Source organism: Stegostoma tigrinum, chromosome 31 (assembly GCF_030684315.1).
Source record: "Stegostoma tigrinum isolate sSteTig4 chromosome 31, sSteTig4.hap1, whole genome shotgun sequence".
NCBI classification, from domain to species: domain Eukaryota; kingdom Metazoa; phylum Chordata; class Chondrichthyes; order Orectolobiformes; family Stegostomatidae; genus Stegostoma; species Stegostoma tigrinum.
Genome location: NC_081384.1, coordinates 15,535,076 through 15,555,053, shown reverse-complemented (window position 1 = coordinate 15,555,053; position 19,978 = coordinate 15,535,076). Strand labels below are relative to the sequence as shown.

General features: G+C 46.9%; 1 protein-coding gene and 1 long non-coding RNA gene across 4 annotated transcripts in view; one reads left to right on the top strand and one right to left on the bottom strand.

Moving 5' to 3' along the window:
* Positions 1-17,098, bottom strand: part of LOC125466191 (uncharacterized) — a 30,329-nt gene extending 13,231 nt beyond the window's left edge. For both annotated transcript variants that reach the window (XR_009442853.1, XR_009442854.1), the window contains exon 1: positions 16,970-17,098. This is a non-coding gene — a long non-coding RNA (uncharacterized LOC125466191). The remainder of the gene's footprint in view (positions 1-16,969) is intronic.
* Positions 1-19,978, top strand: part of aarsd1 (alanyl-tRNA synthetase domain containing 1) — a 76,012-nt gene that overhangs the window by 19,035 nt on the left and 36,999 nt on the right. The window contains exon 1 of one of the 2 annotated variants that reach the window (XM_059638812.1): positions 17,214-17,353. The exons of the other annotated variant lie outside the window; for it this stretch is intronic. Within the exon in view, the coding sequence (XP_059494795.1) occupies positions 17,315-17,353 (39 nt within the window). The 5' untranslated portion in view covers positions 17,214-17,314. Of the gene's footprint in view, positions 1-17,213; positions 17,354-19,978 lie in introns of those variants that run through there. 2 annotated transcript variants of the gene reach the window in all.

Here is a 19,978-nt window from a genome sequence, read left to right as displayed (position 1 = left end):
TATGAATAGGAAGGGCTGAAAGGAATATGGGACTAGGTTGATTTAGGATATCCGGTCAGCATAGACGAGTTGGACCGAAGGGTCAGTTTCTAGCTATATATCTCTATGACTCTATCACTCTAAGTTAACTATTCAGCTCAGTACATACATCTCCAATAGCACAGAGCTCAGATATGAGAAATTTTCACTCTTTTTAGGGAGAGTGAATCAAGCATCTCTGGATGGACGGTTTAGACAATAAAAGCATAAGAATGACTTGCCTTGTAGTTTCTGAAATCAGTACAAGTCCACCATTGGACAAGCTGAAATCAGTTCAAAATCATTTTCCCATATTGCACGGCAAAGGACCGGAAGTTTTGACTTTTTTGTTTCCAGTGTTATCTTTGGTCCCAGATGTGTTAAACTTGTGAAAACCCGAGAGCACAGTAGAGTAATTAATTTTCTGAAGAAGGGTCTCGACCCAAAACGTCAGCTTTCCTGCTCTTCTGATGCTGCTTGGCCTGCTATGTTCATCCAGCTCGACACCTTGTTATCTTAGCACAGTAGTGTAGTGGTCACAGTACAGAATTTCAAATGTCACCACGACTAGCTGAGTAATTGAATTCAACAGATCCGATACTTTGTAGGCTGAATGGAAAGTTGCTTTTAAAAAAAAAACTGGTTTATCAACGTTTGATTGACTGATTGAATTGATTTTTACTGTGTCCGAAGTGTCCTAGCAAACTATAAACAGGTATAATTATAAGATAAAACACTGCCTCCATTATTTTCTAATGGCAGTAATGGACAGGAAATAAATGTGGCTTTACCTGGATCCTGAGAATTTTTTTTCTTTTGTAAAGTATGACAAAATATAACGATTAGCTGTGTATGACACTGGGAGTTTTTTCTTCATTTGTTTATGAGATGTGGGCATCATTTGCTAGGCCAGAATTTATCGCCCATTCCAAATTGCTCTTGAGAAGGTGGTGGTGAATTGCCACCTTGAACTGTTGCAGTCTGTGTTGTGAAGCTACTCCAATTACACAGTTTAATGATTTTGACCGAGCAAAAATGATAATTTGTTTCTAAGTTAGATTGGCTAGTGACTTGGAAGAGATTTACAGGGAGTGGTGCACCCAAACATCTGCTGTCCTCATTAAAGGTGGTACAGGTTACAGCTCTGAGTGGTGCACTTGGAGAAAGTTTGGTTTCATTGGTGAATATTTTGTTTATTTGTACTGTAATTACTTTGCCTCTCTGACAGTGACTTTGACTTCACTGTAATTGGATGCTTTATAACAAGTTATAATATCAGTTATTTCATTGGCATGTTTTCCTGGATAAGTGCCAACAGATTGATTAAAATCTGTAATTTTCTTCCCGTCAGATAAATTGCTTTATAAAGTTGCTAAATATTTATCATTGTTCCCTGTGGATGGATTAGTTTCACAACAATACCTGATTCAAGAATCTGGAAAGGAAATTTTAATTTTTTTTTCTCTGTTATTGAGATATGAACATCTCTAACAAGACCAGCATTTATTTCCCATCCTTATCCACCCTTGTGAAGGTGGTGGTGGTGAGCTGCCTTCTTAAACTGCTACAGTCTGCATGGTGTACTTCCAAAATGCGATTTTCTGCAGTGGCTTAATAGAATCAAGTGACTTGCTAGGCTGTGTCAGAGGGCATTTAACCATTGATGTCAGTCTGGAATTACATGTAGGCCAGATTGGATCAGAATTGCAGACTGCCTGTTACGATGGACAAGTGAGCCAGATGGGCTACCTCCCAACCCATCATCCATTTCTGGTCTCTGGATCATTTGACCAGTAACACTGTGCTATCATTCCTCTAAGCATTTCACTATGGCATGTAAGAGAACACTGGATGGTTGTTTGATTAGAAATGGTGTGTAGAGATATGGAGAAAAGGCAGGAGATTAGTTCTAGGTGATTGAACTGGTGCAGACACAATGGGCTGAAAGGCTTCCTTCAGGTGCCAACCAATTCTGTGAACAATTCAAAGAAGCCTAAAGCCAAAGTATCAGAGATAATGGGAACTGCAGATGCTGGAGAATCCAAGATAATAAAATGTGAGGCTGGATGAACACAGCAGGCCGAGCAGCATCTCAGGAGCACAAAAGCTGACGTTTCGGGCCTAGACCCTTCTTCAGAGAGGGGGATGGGGTGAGGGTTCTGGAATAAATAGGGAGAGAGGGGGAGGTGGACCGAAGATGGAGAGAAAAGAAGATAGGTGGAGAGAGTATAGGTGGGGAGGTAGGGAGGGGATAGGTCAGTCCAGGGAAGACGGACAGGTCAAGGAGGTGGGATGAGGTTAGTAGGTAGATGGGGGTGCGGCTTGGGGTGGGAGGAAGGGATGGGTGAGAGGAAGAACAGGTTAGGGAGGCAGAGACAGGTTGGACTGGTTTTGGGATGCAGTGGGTGGAGGGGAAGAGCTGGGCTGGTTGTGTGGTGCAGTAGGGGGGAGGGGACGAACTGGGCTGGTTTAGGGATGCAGTTGGGGAAGGGGAGATTTTGAAACTGGTGAAGTCCACATTGATACCATTAGGCTGCAGGGTTCCCAGGCGGAATATGAGTTGCTGTTCCTGCAACCTACGGGTGGCATCACTGTGGCACTGCAGGAGGCCCATGATGGACATGTCATCTAAAGAATGGGAGGGGGAGTGGAAATTGTTTGCGACTGGGAGATGCAGTTGTTTGTTGCGAACTGAGCGGAGGTGTTCTGCAAAGCGGTCTCCAAGCCTCTCCCTTCCCCAACTGCATCCCTAAACCAGCCCAGTTCGTCCCCTCCCCCCCACTGCACCACACAACCAGCCCAGCTCTTCCCCTCCACCCACTGCATCCCAAAACCAGTCCAACCTGTCTCTGCCTCCCTAACCTGTTCTTCCTCTCACCCATCCCTTCCTCCCACCCCAAGCCGCACCCCCATCTACCTACTAACCTCATCCCACCTCCTTGACCTGTCCGTCTTCCCTGGACTGACCTATCCCCTCCCTACCTCCCCACCTATACTCTCTCCACCTATCTTCTTTTCTCTCCATCTTCGGTCCACCTCCCCCTCTCTCCCTATTTATTCCAGAACCCCCACCCCATCCCCCTCTCTGATGAAGGGTCTAGGCCCGAAACGTCAGCTTCTGTGCTCCTGAGACGCTGCTCGGCCTGCTGTGTTCATCCAGCCTCACATTTTATTATCTTAAAGCCAAAGTATCCTATGATTTGGTTTGTACTTCTCCTTCGCACTTCCAATATTTTCATGTAAAAAACGTTATCAGAATTGTATAAGTGAATGAACCACGGCAATATTCATTTTCTCCCACACGTAGGAAAGCATTCAAAACTCAGCAATTCTGTGGGCTTTTGTGGCAAAATGGTAGTGTTCCTACCTCTTGGTTAGAAGACTTGGATTCGAGTTCCATTCACTACAGAGGTGTGTCCTAACACAGCTGAGTAGATTGATTGATTTAAAGATACCTGTGGAGCACTTACCTGACTTAGATAGGTATCTCATGTGTCTGCATTTCATAATCATAACTCAATAGGTACAGGGAAGTGATTCACCCATAAGATACAGGTTCATAATTAAGCCATTCATTCCATCAGGTCTACTCAGCCATTTGATCATGGTTCATATGTTTCCCAACCCCACTCTCTCTCTTGCCTTCTCCCCATAGCCTGTGGTCCCCTTACTAATCCAGAATCCATCTATCTCTGTATTAAATACACCCAGTGACTTAGCAACTGTTGCATTCTGCAGCAATGAGTTGTACAGATCAACCACCCACTGGCTGAAGAAATTCCACCTCACCTCACTTCATTCCTAAAGGGTTATGCCTTCGCTCTGCGGCTATACCCTGGGATCCTACTCTATCCTGCTCATGGAAACGCCTTCTCCACATCCAATCAGTCCAGGCCTCTCACTATTCTGCACATTTCAATAAGATTCCACCTCCTCTGGACCCCCTCCAAGGCCACTACATCCTTCCTTTGATGAACGGCCCAAAACTGCTTCCAATATTCCAAATACGATCTGACCAGAGCCTTATACAGCCTCAAGGACACACCTGCTCTTGTCCTCAAGCCCTCTTAAAATAAATACTAATGTTGCATTTGCGTTCCTAACTGCCAACTGAACCTGTATATTAAACTTAAGAGAATCCTGAAGCAGGACTCCTAAATCCCTTTATCCTTCAGATTTCCAAAATTTTGCCCAAATTATAAAATAACTATGCTTCCGTTCTTTCTGACCAAAGTGCACAACCTCACACTTTCCTACGCCGTATTCCACGTGCCATTTCTTTGGCCATTCCCCAAGCCTTACTAAGTCTTTCTACAGCTTTCCTGCTTCCTCAACACAAGCTGTTCCTCCACCTATATTTATGCTATGTGCCAACTTAGCAATAATGCCCTCAGTTCCTTCATCCAGATAATCAATGTATAACGTGAATAGTTGTAGTCCCAGCACCGACCTCTGTGGAACTCCATTAGTCACCAATGCCATCCTGTAAAAGACTCCTTTATCCTCACTCTTTGCCTTCTGCCTGTCATCCAATCCTCTGTCTATGCATCTTGCCTCTAACACCATGGGCTCTTATCTTACTTAACAGCCTTTTGGAAATAGAAAAATAGACCACATCAACTGACTCTCCTTTGTCTAACTTGCTCACTTCTTCCTCAAAGAATTCTAATGCATTTGTTAGGCATGACCTCCCCTTTATAATGTCATGCTAACCTAGCCCACTTCTATAATGCACTTCCAAGTACTCCACAGTCCCATCCTTTAAAATGGATTTTAATGGACCCATTCCATTTTCATTGCTTTAACTGTCCTCCTTCTTATAATATTTTTAACCTCATTGTGCTGTTGAAGAATATTTGCAGAGTCTTGCTGATGTACGAAATGGAGTAATTTTAAGCAACATCACATTATGGCTTTATCTAGCCTCGAGACTGAAAGACAGAGTAAAATCATGTGATTTTGCACAATTACTTGTGCTGTATAGTATCCCATTAACCTATCAGTCAAACTTAACCCTTCGTTACATCTTCCCCCAAGTTAATGTATATACTCACAAGCAGTTTTCACCAGTCAGAAGAAAATATGTTAAAACTCCCTCTGTGGAATTTACTTTGCCTTTCATTCACACGTTAAATATTTTCTGATTTTTTTCATATTCATTTTATGTAACTCCTCTGTTTCTAGGATGAGCCTCTGGACAGTGTTTAAGGTAAGCTGAAGAAAATAATTGTTAAGATGTAGAACTGTTGCTGCTATTGAAAACCAGTGATATTGCTGCAGCACCCTGACTGTGTAATTTACAAGTTTACATAAAGAGATAATGTGCTAAATGCAGACATAAGAATTTATGAAGGAAAAAGTTGAGCTTACTGTGAAGGACAGAAATTTTAAAATACGTAAGTGGATTAGATCAATTGAGAGAGAAAAATCTTAAAGTTGATTCTATATTTATAGATTTTGCATGATCCTGAGTTGTAAAAGATGTTTTAGATTTCTTTACAAAATATTATCAATTTGTTCAAACTTGACATTTACATGGAAACAGACAGAAAGGAAATGCACTTTTGTAAAGTGAGATCTCCAATTCAAGATGTAGGAATACTTGCTGTAATTTGTATACATATGTCACTAATGGAATACATCAACTGTAAAGGATAACTAAATGCAGATGCAGCTAATACCACTCTTAATTCATTTAAACTAGGTTGGGTTAGTGCTTTTCTTACTAAGTTGGCAGGAAGGCAAAAAAGGACTGGGCCCAATTCACTCACTCGGGATTTGAACTGGCAAACAGCACTTGTGTGAATGGAAAATAGCTGTAACTAACTCCAAAAGAGGTGTTTTCAATAAGTTCTCTGATGCAAGACTTATACTGAGACATCTGTATGTTTCTTCCATCCAGAAAATTGGATACTTTCAACACACAGTAAAAATGTACTAATTATATGTTTTACTTCAGTGAAAAAATAAACTCTGGAGTGTGTTAAGAGAAATTATTTGGAGGTAAGGTGGGTATGCGGGTGAAGTAATGTTCAGGTTAGCAAAATATGAGGAGCTTGCAACCAGTGAATAGTAGACTTAAAATACAAACATACAAAAATTAAGCTTAGAGAGGATTGTCGGGTTTATCAAAGTTCATTGCAAGCATTAGTAATGCAAAGTCCTGACAAAGGTAGAAACATTCTGTGAAATTTCTCTTCAGAATAGTTATCTGTGAATCGCCTCCAAATGAATTTAACTAGTTCCCCTCCAATATGCCCAACTACACAGAGATAGACATAAAGGTGTATAAGAGAACTGACAAATAGTTGGCTTAAACTTTGTTTCCCTATTTAAGCTCCAGAAATCATAATCCATTTTCCAAGTGAAGTGACTAATCATAAGTTCTGGATGTTTGGATATAATTGGCAATAATGTTTAAGATATTGGCATCAAGAGAGCAGAAAAAGAGTCATATTTATTCACTTACTAAGCATTTGACTGGTTGGTTGAAGTACAAAGCTATTTCTAAATACTGTTTTTCATTTATTTTCAAACAGTTTGACTTGTCGTCAGAGAAGGACAACAGCAGCGCAAAACTGGAAGAATCTACAAAGGATTCCAGACCCTAGAAGAGCAAACAGTGTGAATACCATCTGTTTTTGTATTGAACTTTTGAACCTATTGTGAAAGTGGTATTTCCCTGCTGAAGGTTGGCAGATTGTGTACTTTCTTGTTAAATTATTGGATGTTTTTGACATTTAAGAGAAAACTGTAAAATCCAGATTGATCAGTTCATGTCTTCAAACTTTTCCCATGACTGAGATCTGGATAGTACTACATTAGTATAATAAAGAAACTTCTAGGAAAAGCTTACTCAGTCAAGGGTGTAATTTTTGAGAAGATATTCCTGCGCAAAAATAAATGGCTAGGAAACATTCAGATAAATAATTTTTTGAGAGCTGAACTTCTAAGTACTTGATTTGTAAGATTCACCTTGAAGAATTTAAATTTAATTACAGCCAAGAATTGTGCAGAGTGGTTTAAATACATTCCATAATTTCAGTACTTTGCAACTTGAACAATTCTGCTTCTTGCAGACTGTGTGACAACTGAAGTTTTCAGTATTACTAAGTTTTTTTTCTAGTAGATGCTTCTCTGATCTTAGTGTTTAAATATTGCCCATTATATCATTGTTGTCAGAAGGTCTTTTAACTTCCATTAGAGTCCTGTCTCCTTTACTGTTCCTTAATTCTATTTATACAGTTTTTATTGCCCCTTCTTTCTGCTGTATTGTTGTCTTTCACCAAAAAAAAGCTATTTTGGCCCTTTTGACCGAATTCCCGATTCGTTCAGAAGATTCAACAGCCTGGCACACCACAAGGACCCAATCTTGCCCAATTTATGTTTAGATCTCTAGAACAACTACTACACCTTTATCCATCCATTTGCCTTATTTCTCACAATATCTGCATTTCTGTAATCATTTGGGTAGCTGACCCCATCTTATCCATAGTCATTACATATTTCTCGCAGTTTTGGTCAACTGCATATTTGATTGCTAATATTCTGCATATTGTTATATTGGCAACAACAAAAACTATTTACATTTGTATTGTAAAGTTGATTTAGTAAAGCATCTGATAGCATTTTATGAAACCTATTTGACACCTAAGATATTGGGGCAGATGGCCAAACAATTTCTGAAAAAGATAGGTTTTAAGAGTATCTTGAAGGAGGATGTGTTAGAGAGACTTAAAGAGAGAATTCCTTAGCTTAGGAGCCAGGCATTTGATGGCATCGACATCAATGGTGGAACAAATAAAATGGTGAAAGCTTAAAAGGCCAGAATTACATGAATACAGATATCCTTGAGGTTTTATGGCTGAGGAGACTGCAGAGATTACAAGGGCTGGAACGGTGGAAGGACTTGAAAATAACGATGGTGAAATAATTCCACAAAGGCTGGTATTCCATCACCAGGTTGCTCTTTATTTACATGTGTATAGTACATGACACTTGCACAGAGCTGGATCCTAGAGACAATAGAACCCCTGACACTTCTGTTTGTATCTGTCAGCCAGGACTCCCCAACTGGAGCTGGCTAACAACCTCAATCTGGAAACTCATTCCTTAAGATTCACCTGACTGACATCATTCCAAATCACTACTGATGGCAATTTAAAAATCAGGTCATTGCTTCACCAAGAGCCAAGGATTTTATTTTGTAACTAGTACTTTATTCTCACTGGGTATTTTATTATTACTTCCTATAATCTTTGTGTTTGGGGAATATTTCTTTTATCTTTATTTCAGTTTGTACTCCAATCCTCATGCAATTCTGAGTTAAAACAATTGAGTTGTGCAACTTTTATGGCTCGATAAACTGTCAGACTATTGTATTTATTTTATTCATGTTTGTTTTAGTGTTAGCTATTATTTACCATATGGAATTTGGGTGGTAACCAGCAGTTTTGATGTCAGCTAAATAATCTGGTAAATGATTACCCTAGTGAGGTTCAAAATGATTCTTAACTTTCTAGTGTGGTGAATGTGCATTATCTTTTTGTGCAACATGGTGATTACATTACCTGGACAGTTATGAGGAAAGATTGGAGAGTTGGAACTGTTTGCCTTGGAGAGGAGAAGGCTAAGAGGAGATTTGATTCATGATTTCAAGATCATAAGGGGTCTGGACAGAGTGGATAGACAGAAACTGTTCCCACTGGGTAATGAATACTGACCCGGGGATGCAGTTCTAAAATGTTTGCAAAATAAGCAAATGAAAGTAGAAATAACATTTCACTTAGCAAGTAGTGTGTGTAACGAATGCACTGCCTGAAAGTGTGGTAGAGGCATACTCAATTGAGGCATTCAAAAAGGCCATGGGATGAATGATTGAGACACAGTGCAACATTCCAGGAAAAAGGCAGGAGGTGGTTAAAATGCTCAGAGAGCCGCTGCAGCACAACTGGCAGAATGGCCTCCTTCTACACTGTAAGCTTTCTGTGACTCCGATTCAGTGACAATAATTTCAGCTTTACAATGTGAAATAGTTTCATAGCAGCTTTATGCATCACAAGAATCACATTTGTGCAAAAGTCTTGATTTTTCCAGTGATACCAGATAATACACAAAATAAAAGTGGAAACTTTACCATGTGGCTTCCTTCAAATCACCAGATGAGGCCAGGAGTCACTACATGTCCAGGGGCTTGGGCTGGTTTGAGTGCTTTCCAGTAATGAGGCGTTCTTCATTTGGTTCAGAGGAAAGGTTTGTGTTACTGATGCATTGTTTGATCTACTTACATTTGACAGTTATTACAACTGTAACAGAGGACACTAAATATAGTAGCTTGAAAAACAGAATTTCAGCAATAGCTATCCAACTGTACCGTTATGTAATGAAACAATCAATGCTCTTGAACATGTGTTGGATTTCACTAAGGTCTATAATCAGAAAATTACACATGATAAAAAAAATCCTCAATATGGCCAATTCCTCTCTTCACTAAGTATGCATTTATGCTATGATCTCAGTGTTAGAATTCAAGGCTTGAACTTTATTTTAGCTTAACTGCACTGTCTGTCTAAATCAAAATCTTTTCACACAAAACCGTTTCTTTATAAAAAGGTGTAGAGCTGGATGAGCACAGCAGGCCTAGCAGCATCAGGGGAGCAGGAAGGCTGATGTTTTGGGCCTAGACCCTTCTTCAGAAATGGGGGAGGGGAAAGGGGTTCTGAAATAAATAGGGACAGAGGGGGAGGTGGATAGAAGAGGGATAGAGGAGAAGATAGGTGGAGAGGCGACTCGGGGGGATGTTACGGTCCTTGAAAAACGAAGATGTTCATCTGCACATCTGCTAATATGGTATACTGCATCCGCTATTCCCGTTGTGGCCTCCTCTACATCGGGGAAACCAAGCAGAGGCATTGCAGAACGCCTACGCTCGGTTTGCACTAAACAACTGCACCTCCCAGTCGCGAACCAATTCAACTCCCCCCTCCCATTCCTCAGACAACATGTCCATCCTGGGCCTCCTGCAGTGCCACAACGATGCCAACCGAAGGTTGCAGGAACAGCACCTCGTATTCCGCTTGGGAACCCTGCAGCCCAATGGTATCAATGTGGATTTCACAAGCTTCAAAATCTTCCCTGCCCCACCGCATCCCAAAACCAGCCCAGCTCATCCCCGCCTCCCTAACCTCTCCTACCTCAAGCCCCACCCCCATCTCCTACTGACTAACCTCATCCCGCCTTTACCTGTTCATCCTCCCTGGACTGACCTAACCCCTCCCTAACTCTCCACCTACACTCATCTTTTGCTGGCTCCATCCCCACCTTTTTGACCACTCTGTCTCCTCTTTGCCTATCTTCTCCTCTATCCCTCTTCTATCTGCTTCCCCCTCTCTCCCTATTTATTTCAGAACCCCCTGAAGAATGGTCTAGGCCTGAAACATCAGCTTTCCTGTTCCTCTGATGCTGCTTGGCCTGCTGTGTTTATCCAGCTCTATACCTTGTTGTCTCAGATTCTTCAGCAACAGCAGATCCTACTATCTCTGGAACCGTTTCTTTATAGTTGTCTGTGAAAATGACCAAGAAACTCAAATACATACTGAGATGTTTAATGATAGTTGGAACCAACTTCTTGAGACTCTGTTTGTTTGTGTTCTTACTGAATATGTTTAAAATCTGCTTCAGCCTTAATCTTCTGCTGCATGACTAACAACTTGGCAAGAGTTTGCAGACGTTGCGTCAGCTGTAATGGAGAATGTGGACCCTGACTGTCAACCACGATTTCTGTTCCCTGACCTGCGCATTTCTTTTCTGGGGCTCTATTATCTTCACAAACATTATGCTTTCTGGCACCTTTTCAGAGCAGCAAATTCAATGTTGCTCCTAAAGACTAGAGGAAACTGGGGAAAGTATTTTCAGACAATACAAGACCATGCAAGTGTAAAAGAACTTTATTTAACCAGACCAGAAAAGTTTATCTCTGGCAAAAGCAATTAGGGCCCAGTATTACTTGCATTTAGTTCATAGGCAGTATAGGGCAATGCAGTCATGTAACATACATTTTTACACTGCAATCAATCATGTACTTATGTTATGACAGTTTTAGATGTACTTGTTCCACTTCATTGCTCTCTAGACTTTTATTTTATTCAGTGGATATGGGCGTGAGTGGCTGGACTAGCATTTATTGCCCAAACACTGTTTACTTTTGAAAAGGTGTGGGTGAACTGCCTTTTTGAACCATTGAAGTCCATGTAGAGTAGAGACACCCACAACACTGTAAGATGGGGGAGGTTCCAGGACTTTGACCTGGTGGCAGTGAAGGAACAGCAATATATTCCCAAGTCAGGATGGTGAATGTTTGTGTTTCTTTTTTAATTTATTCATTCTCAGGGGGGAAGCCTTGTTGGCAAAGCCAGCACTTGTTCCCAATCTTAATTGCCCTGGAGAAGCTAGTGGTGAGCTGCCTTCATGAATGACTGCAGGCCATATGATATAGGCGCTGTTAGGAAAGGAATTTCAGAGTTTGATCCAGGGACAGTGAAGGAATGGAGATATAGTTCCAAATCAGGATGGTGTGTTAGTTAGAGAGAAACTTGCAGATAATGGTGGTTTGTGTATGCTGCTTTTCTGGGGGCTAGAGTTTGAGCGTTTGGAAGGTGTTGAAGGAGCTATCATGAGTTGCTGTAGTGCATTTTGCCACTGCGCTCCAGTAGTGGATGGGGCGAACCTTGAAAGTGTGGATAAGTTTTGATCCAAATCATGTCAGGGTTCTTAAATGTGTTGTTGGTGCAGCATTCAGGCAAGTGAACAGTTATATGTTCCCAATTTGTGCTTGTAAATGGCAAACGTGTTCTGGGAGTCAAGAGATAAGTTACCGATTATTACATTGTTCGGTTGGGAGAGCAATGTTTTCAGTAAGTGCAGTGAGCAGGTAATTGTAAACTGGAAACTTTTGACCACTGCAAATACATATTCCTTACAGAAAATGAAAACCTATTCACACATTGTGATGAAAAACAATTCACATGTTGCACTTGCAATCACTTTGGATTTAGGGCAGTATCTTTCTCACGCTGATTATGCCCATGTGCACTGGATCAACATCCTCAAACTTACTCCCTAAAAATATATGGCTCAGATTTAATCTCTGCTTGCAGCCACACTTCTCATCAATATTGTTGACATAGTTGTGAAATGAATCAACAGTAATGTTTATTCACAGTTGCATATGTCATCACCTTTCCTACAAAGTAGGTTTCAAAGTTCTCCTGTCATGGAGCTAACATTTCCTATTAGTGGACATTGTTTAATGTAGAATGTAATTCAGATTGCAGCTGGAATGATTTGTGCATTACCTGTGCCTCAGCCATTTCCCTGAAAAACATTGATTCCCCTGGGGGCAGAGCTAATGAGGTTACACCAGGACAACCAACAGTTGAGCTGACTCATTGATATTGGTGCAGAGGGATTGCTCTAGTGGTGCAGTGGTAGTGGGTCCACCTCTGGGCTGTAAGGTCTAAGTTCAAATCCACTTGCTTCAAGGTGTCACAACCTGTCTGAAGAGGTTGTTTAAAAATCTCTATGGGGTGTGAAGGCAGTGCCTCAGGCAAGTAGGCTCATATTCTTGTTTAAATGGCAGTTGCTGTTGGAAAAGTTGGTTTCAATGTTTATATCCCCAGCGCCCCCATTTGATGTTGCTTGCAGAAATAGCAATAACAATAACACTAATGAAACATTGTATTTGTAAATGACACTCACTGCTGAGTTACAGTGACAATGTGCATTCTGTATCCTGAGATTCTACTATTCGGTATTAAAATAACACAAAAGAGGTTAGAAAATGTAAACAGAAACTGGTTGAGAACGCCCTTGACTGCGTTTCCCGCAACACATCCCTCACACCCCTCCCCCGCCACAACCGCCCAAAGAGGATGCCCCTTGTTCCCACACACCACCCCACCAACCTCCGGATACAACGCATCATCCTCCGACACTTCCGCCATCTACAATCCGACCCCACCACCCAAGGCATTTTTCCATCCCACACTTGTCTGCTTTCCGGAGAGACCACTCTCTCCGTGACTCCCTTGTTCGTTCCACACTGCCCTCCAACCCCACCACACACAGCACCTTCCCCTGCAACCGCAGGAAATGCTACACTTGCCCCCACACCTCCTCCCTTACTCCCATCCCAGGCCCCAAGATGACTTTATTAAGCAGAGGTTCACCTGCACATCTGCCAATGTGGTATACTGTGTCCATTGTACCCGGTGTGGCTTCCTCTACATTGGGGAAACCAAGCGGAGGTTTGGGGACCGCTTTGCAGAACACCTCCGCTCGGTTCGCAATAAACAACTGCACCTCCCAGTTGCGAACCATTTCCACTCCCCCTCCCATTCTTTAGATGACATGTCCATCATGGGCCTCCTGCAGTGCCACAATGATGCCACCCGAAGGTTGCAGGAACAGCAACTCATATTCCGCTTGGGAACCCTGCAGCCCAATGGTATCAATGTGGACTTCACCAGCTTCAAAATCTCCCCTTTCCCCACCGCATCCCAAAACCAGCCCAGTTCGTCCCCTCCCACAACTGCACCACACAACCAGCCCAGCTCTTCCCCTCCACCCACTGCATCCCAAAACCAGTCCAACCTGTCTCTGCCTCCCTAACCTGTTCTTCCTCTCACCCATCCCTTCCTCCCACCCCAAGCCGCACCTCCATCTCCTACCTACTAACCTCATCCCACCTCCTTGACCTGTCCGTCTTCCCTGGACTGACCTATCCCCTCCCTAACTCCCCACCTATACTCTCCTCTCCACCTATCTTCTTTTCTCTCCACCTTTGGTCCGCCTCCCCCTCTCTCCCTATTTATTCCAGAACCCTCACCCCATCCCTCTCTCTGAAAGGTCTAGGCCCGAAACGTCAGCTTTTGTGCTCTTGAGATGCTGCTGGGCCTGCTGTGTTCATCCAGCCTCACATTTCATTATCTTGGATTCTCCAGCATCTGCAGTTCCCATTATCATTCATACATGCCTGTTACTGTTTCATGGTGGTGCGTTTTCAAGAATCTGAATCTCTAGGCATTGAGGGGCAGGACATTTCATGAACATATTTTAATTGGGCTACCACAATTAGGAGCTTGATTTAAATATTATTGTTACTGTTTGGATTTCCCAGATGTTGGCAGCAAAGAAAGCGATTTGGCAGCTGGTGTCTCAAGCCAAGTGCCTCCTTAACAGCACTCCTGTGGGCTAGGCAGAGAAGATGTTCTCCCATTCTTCTCCCCAGACTTGCAAGGAAGTCTTCTGCTTCTTTTAAAGTCACAGAGTCAGAAGCCCAGAAATTATGCTCGTACTCATTCATAAGATATAGGTGCCGCTGTCTGGATTTATTGCATTAATAGCATTTCTTGCTCAGCCCTAGTTTCCCTGAGGGCAGTTAAGAGTCAACCACATTACTGTGGGTCTGGAGTCACAGGTAGGCCAGACCAGGTAAAGATGGCAGTTTCCTTCCCTAAAGGACATTAGTGAACCAAATACGTTTTACTGACAAGTGACACTGGTTCCTTGGTCATCCTTCAATTCTTAATTCTAGACCTGTTATACATCAATTATGCCCTCTGCTTCTACTATGCCATAATAGCAGAACATTTCCTTTCTTCCACAACAAACCCAGATAGCTTTTCTCTTAATGCCATAATCAGGATCCTAATGTCACAGTCTAGATGCTGGTTTTCCTGCCATTTGGCTGGTGAACACATACAAGAAGGAGATAGCAAGAACTGCAGATGCTGAAGTCAGAGCCATTACAATGTGGGGCTGGAGGAACACAGCAGGCCAGGCAGCATCAGAGGAGCAGGAAAGGCAACATTCTGGGTTTACACCCTTCATCATGTGAAGATTCTGAAGAAGATTGATCAAGCAGATGCTGAGGGGTAGTTTCCATTGGCCGGTGAGTCTAACACACAAGGTTTCATCTCAGATATTTCTAGGACACGAATGAGGAGAATGACTTTATTCAAAGGTTTGTGAATCTTTGCAAAGCACTGCCCCAGAGGTTTGTGAATGCTGTATTGTTGAACACATTAATGCAGGGGTAGACAGATGTTTAGTGTCTCAGGGAATTGAGGGTCATGAAGAGCAGGGGAGAAAAGTGATTGAAGCTTGAGATTAACTATGATTGTGTGGAAATGATGGAGATGACTCAATGTGCCCTAAGGTCTACTCCTGCTCCTCTCCCTTGTGTTCATATGCCAGGGAGGAAATGATGATAATGAGGTCCAGCCATTACATTCAGTATGACTTCCACATCTTTGGCCTTTCCCAATGTCTCAGCTGGCTTCCCAGTAACCTTTCTCTGGAATATTAAGGTGGTGTTAAGCTTTTTAAGTGATGTTAAGGTCCTCAAAATGGATAAAATGATGAACATCCTTCCTGTATCATGGATGCCTAAATACAAAGCAAAACTTTGTTCTGCCAAAGGAAGAAAAACTCTCCAAATGCATCTACAAACAAAATCTAAACTTTCTCTACTAACATGACTTTAAAAAGAAAAAACTTCGTTATATAGTGCCTTGACTGACCTCAGGCCAACTGAATACTTGTTGAAGTACAGACACACTGTAACATAGAATAACGGCAACCAATCTCCACAAAACCCATTCCCACAACCTGCAATGTGGTAATTATCAGCTGAACTGTTTTAATAATGTTGGTGGAGGGATACATAATAGCCAGCACAGTGGAGGGAACTGGCAGCATCTGTGGGAAGAAAGCAGGGTTAATGTTTTAAGCCCAGTGACTTTTCACAGAACTGAACTTGAAAGGTTAACTTCTTTCTTCCCACAGATACTGCCAGACCTGCTGAGTTTCTCCTGCAATCTGCATTTTTATTTCAGATCTGCAATATCAGTAACTGTCTGCTTTAGTTTATAGTATAGAAAACTCTCTCGATCTTTTTCTAACTAGTACCACAGGATCTTTTACACCAAAAGGGCAGAAAGAGTCTTGGTTTATTCTCTTATTTAAAAGATAGAATTTCTGAGTTGACAATTTCTGCTTCTTCATAAGCTGCTGATTCCCACATCTCCAGTGAGATGACACCACCCAACACATTCCCCTCCCTTGTCAAAAGTTCATAGACACCATTGTCTTCTGGACAGCCTTGTCCACCCCACCTCCCCGTACGACTACAGCATCTTGCCATACACTCTCAAGTGTCACACTTGCCTGTTTACCTTCTCCTTCCTGTTATCGAAGGTTTCAGACACACCTTCCAAGTGAAGCAGCTCCCTACTTTGCTCTGCGCATGTCCCACAGGCCGCTCCGCGCTTCAATCAACCTAGTCTACTGCATTGACTGCTAACATGTTTTCTTCTCTACATTGAGGATTTGAAACGCAGGCTGAGAGATCACTTTGTGGAAAACATATGTTCTGTCCATAAAAGTAATCCTGAACTTCCAGTTGCCTGCCACTTCAACATACTACTGTCTTCCCTGGTCACCAGTACTGACTCAGACATAAGGCAGTGCTCCAGAAAAGCTCAGGACAAGCTGGAAGAACAGCATCTTAATGTCTGCTTGAGGACATTGCCACCTTCAGAACTCAACATCGAGTTTTATGGCCTGAACATATGATGGCATAATGGTTAGCACTGCTGCCTCACAGCACACGGACCTGGATTCCATTCCAGCATTAGGTGACCATCAATGTAGAGTTTGCAATATTCTCCCCATGCCTGTGTGGGTTTCCAGCGGATGGTCCACATTCCAAAAGGTTCGGTGGGATTTACCATGGTAGATGCAGGTTTAGGGTGGGGGTTGGGTCTGGATGGGATGCTCTTTGTAGGGTTGGTACAAACTTGATGGGCTGAATGGCCACTAGATACATTGTACACAGTCTAAGAATTAGATATAGATGACACCTAATTATTTTACGGTAATATATTTGTACCTGCAGCATTATAATGAATAAATGAATGCTTTGAAGTGTTCTTCAGTCGAAGAAAGCAGGAGCTCAGTGTAAGTCGCAGTCCAAAATGATGATGATGGAGCGACGGCTCAAACGCGAGAAGACGTCGGTTGTACGGGCCGCACTGTACGTAGCTCTGCGCATGTGCCACGGGCCGCACTGTACGTAGCTCTGCGCATGTGCCACGGGCCGCTCCGTACTTAGCTCTGCGCATGTGCCACGGGCCGCTCCGTACTTAGCTCTGCGCATGTGCCACGGGCCGCTCGGGATCGAGAGGGGAAAGAGTCAAAGTATTTTCTTCAAAATAGAACGAACGGCTTTGGCGCGATGGCTTTTCAATGTCAGAAGCAATGCTACATGAAGGAGGTAAGAATAGCCGGAAATAGTGAAATCATTCCCTCCCAACTCTCTCTCCCGCCCCCGCCCCCGCCCCCCGCCCCGCCCCCCCATCCACCCCGCCCCCCCATCCCCCCCGCCCCCCCATCCCCATCCCCCCCCGCCCCCCCATCCCCATCCCTCCCCCCATCCCCCCCCATCCCCATCCCCCCCCCATCCCCATCCCCCCGCCATCCCCATCCCCCCCCATCCCCCCCCATCCCCCCCCCATCCCCCCCCATCCCCCCCCATCCCCCCCAATCCCCATTCCCCCCCCAATCCCCATTCCCCCCCCATCCCCCCCCAATCCCCATTCCCCCCCCATCCCCCCCCATCCCCCCCATCCCCATTCCCCCCCCATCCCCCCCCCCATCCCCCCCCATCCCCCCCCATCCCCATTCCCCCCCCATCCCCATTCCCCCCCCATCCCCCCCCCATCCCCCCCCAATCCCCATTCCCCCCCCATCCCCCCCCATCCCCATTCCCCCCCCATCCCCCCCCATCCCCCCCATCCCCATTCCCCCCCCATCCCCATCCCCCCCCGCCCCCCCATCCCCATCCCCCCCCGCCCCCCCATCCCCATCCCCTCCCGCCGCCCCCATCCCCATCCCCTCCCGCCCGCCCCCATCCCCATCCCATCCCGCCCGCCCCCATCCCCATCCCATCCCGCCCGCCCCCATCCCCATCCCCTCCCGCCCGCCCCCATCCCCATCCCCTCCCGCCCGCCCCCATCCCCATCCCCTCCCGCCCGCCCCCCCCATCCCCATCCCCATCCCCCCCCATCCCCATCCCCATCCCCCCCCATCCCCATCCCCATCCCCTCCCGCCCCCCCGTCCCCTCCCGCCCCCCCGTCCCCTCCCGCCCCCCCATCCCCGTCCCCTCCCGCCCCCCCATCCCCTCCACCCCCCCCTCCACCCCCCCTCCACCCCCCCTCCACCCCCCCTCCTCCCCTCCCTCTCCCCTCCCTCTCCCCTCCCTCTCCCCTCCCTCTCCCCATCCCCTCCCTCTCCCCTCCCTCCCTCTCCCCTCCCTCCCTCTCCCCTCCCTCCCTCTCCCCTCCCTCCCTCTCCCCTCCCTCCCTCTCCCCTCCCTCCCCATCCCCTCCCTCTCCATGCCCTCCCTCTCCCCTCCCTCCCCATCCCCTCCCTCTCCCCTCCCTCCCCATCCCCTCCCTCTCCCCTCCCTCCCCATCCCCTCCCTCTCCCCTCCCTCCCCATCCCCTCCCTCCCCATCCCCTCCCTCCCCATCCCCTCCCTCCCCATCCCCTCCCTCCCCATCCCCTCCCTCCCCCTCCCTCTCCTCCCCATCCCCTCCCTCTCCTCCCCATCCCCTCCCTCTCCTCCCCATCCCCTCCCTCTCCTCCCCATCCCCTCCCTCCCCTCCCCATCCCCTCCCCCTCCCCATCCCCTCCCCCTCCCCATCCCCTCCCCCTCCCCATCCCCTCCCCATCCCCTCCCCATCCCCTCCCCATCCCCTCCCCCTCCCCTCCCCCTCCCCATCCCCTCCCCATCCCTCCCCATCCCCTCCCCATCCCCTCCCCATCCCCTCCCCCTCCCCTCCCCCTCCCCTCCCTCTCCCCTCCCCATCCCCTCCCCATCCCCTCCCCTCCCCATCCCCTCCCCTCCCCTCCCCTCCCCTCCCCTCCCCTCCCCTCCCCTCCCCCTCCCCTCCCCTCCCCATCCACTCCCCTCCCCATCCCCTCCCCTCCCCATCCCCTCCCCTCCCCATCCCCTCCCTCTCCCCTCCCTCCCCTCCCCATCCCCTCCCTCCCCTCCCCATCCCCTCCCTCCCCTCCCCATCCCCTCCCTCCCCTCCCCATCCCCTCCCCCCCTCCCCATCCCCTCCCCCCCCTCCCCATCCCCTCCCCATCCCCTCCCCATCCCCTCCCCATCCCCTCCCCATCCCCTCCCCATCCCCTCCCCATCCCCTCCCTCTCCCCTCCCCATCCCCTCCCTCTCCCCTCCCCATCCCCTCCCTCCCCCCTCCCCATCCCCTCCCTCCCCCCTCCCCATCCCCTCCCTCCCCATCCCCTCCCTCTCCCCTCCCTCCCCTCCCTCCCCATCCCCTCCCTCCCCATCCCCTCCCTCCCCATCCCCTCCCTCCCCATCCCCTCCCTCCCCATCCCCTCCCTCCCCATCCCCTCCCTCGCTCTCCCCTCCCTCTCCCCTCCCTCTCCCCTCCCCCTCCCCTCCCCTCCCCTCCCCTCCCCTCCCCCTCCCCTCCCCCTCCCCCTCCCCCACCCCTCCCCCACCCCTCCCCTCCCCCTCCCCTCCCCCTCCCCTCCCCCTCCCCTCCCCCTCCCCTCCCCCTCCCCCTCCCCCTCCCCCTCCCCCTCCCCCTCCCCCTCCCCCTCCCCCTCCCCCTCCCCCTCCCCCTCCCCCTCCCCCTCCCCTCCCCCTCCCCTCCCCCTCCCCTCCCCATCCCCTCCCTCTCCCCTCCCTCCCCATCCCCTCCCCATCCCCTCCCTCTCCCCTCCCTCCCCATCCCCTCCCTCTCCCCTCCCTCCCCATCCCCTCCCTCTCCCCTCCCTCCCCATCCCCTCCCTCTCCCCTCCCTCCCCATCCCCTCCCTCTCCCCTCCCTCCCCTCCCTCCCCATCCCCTCCCTCCCCATCCC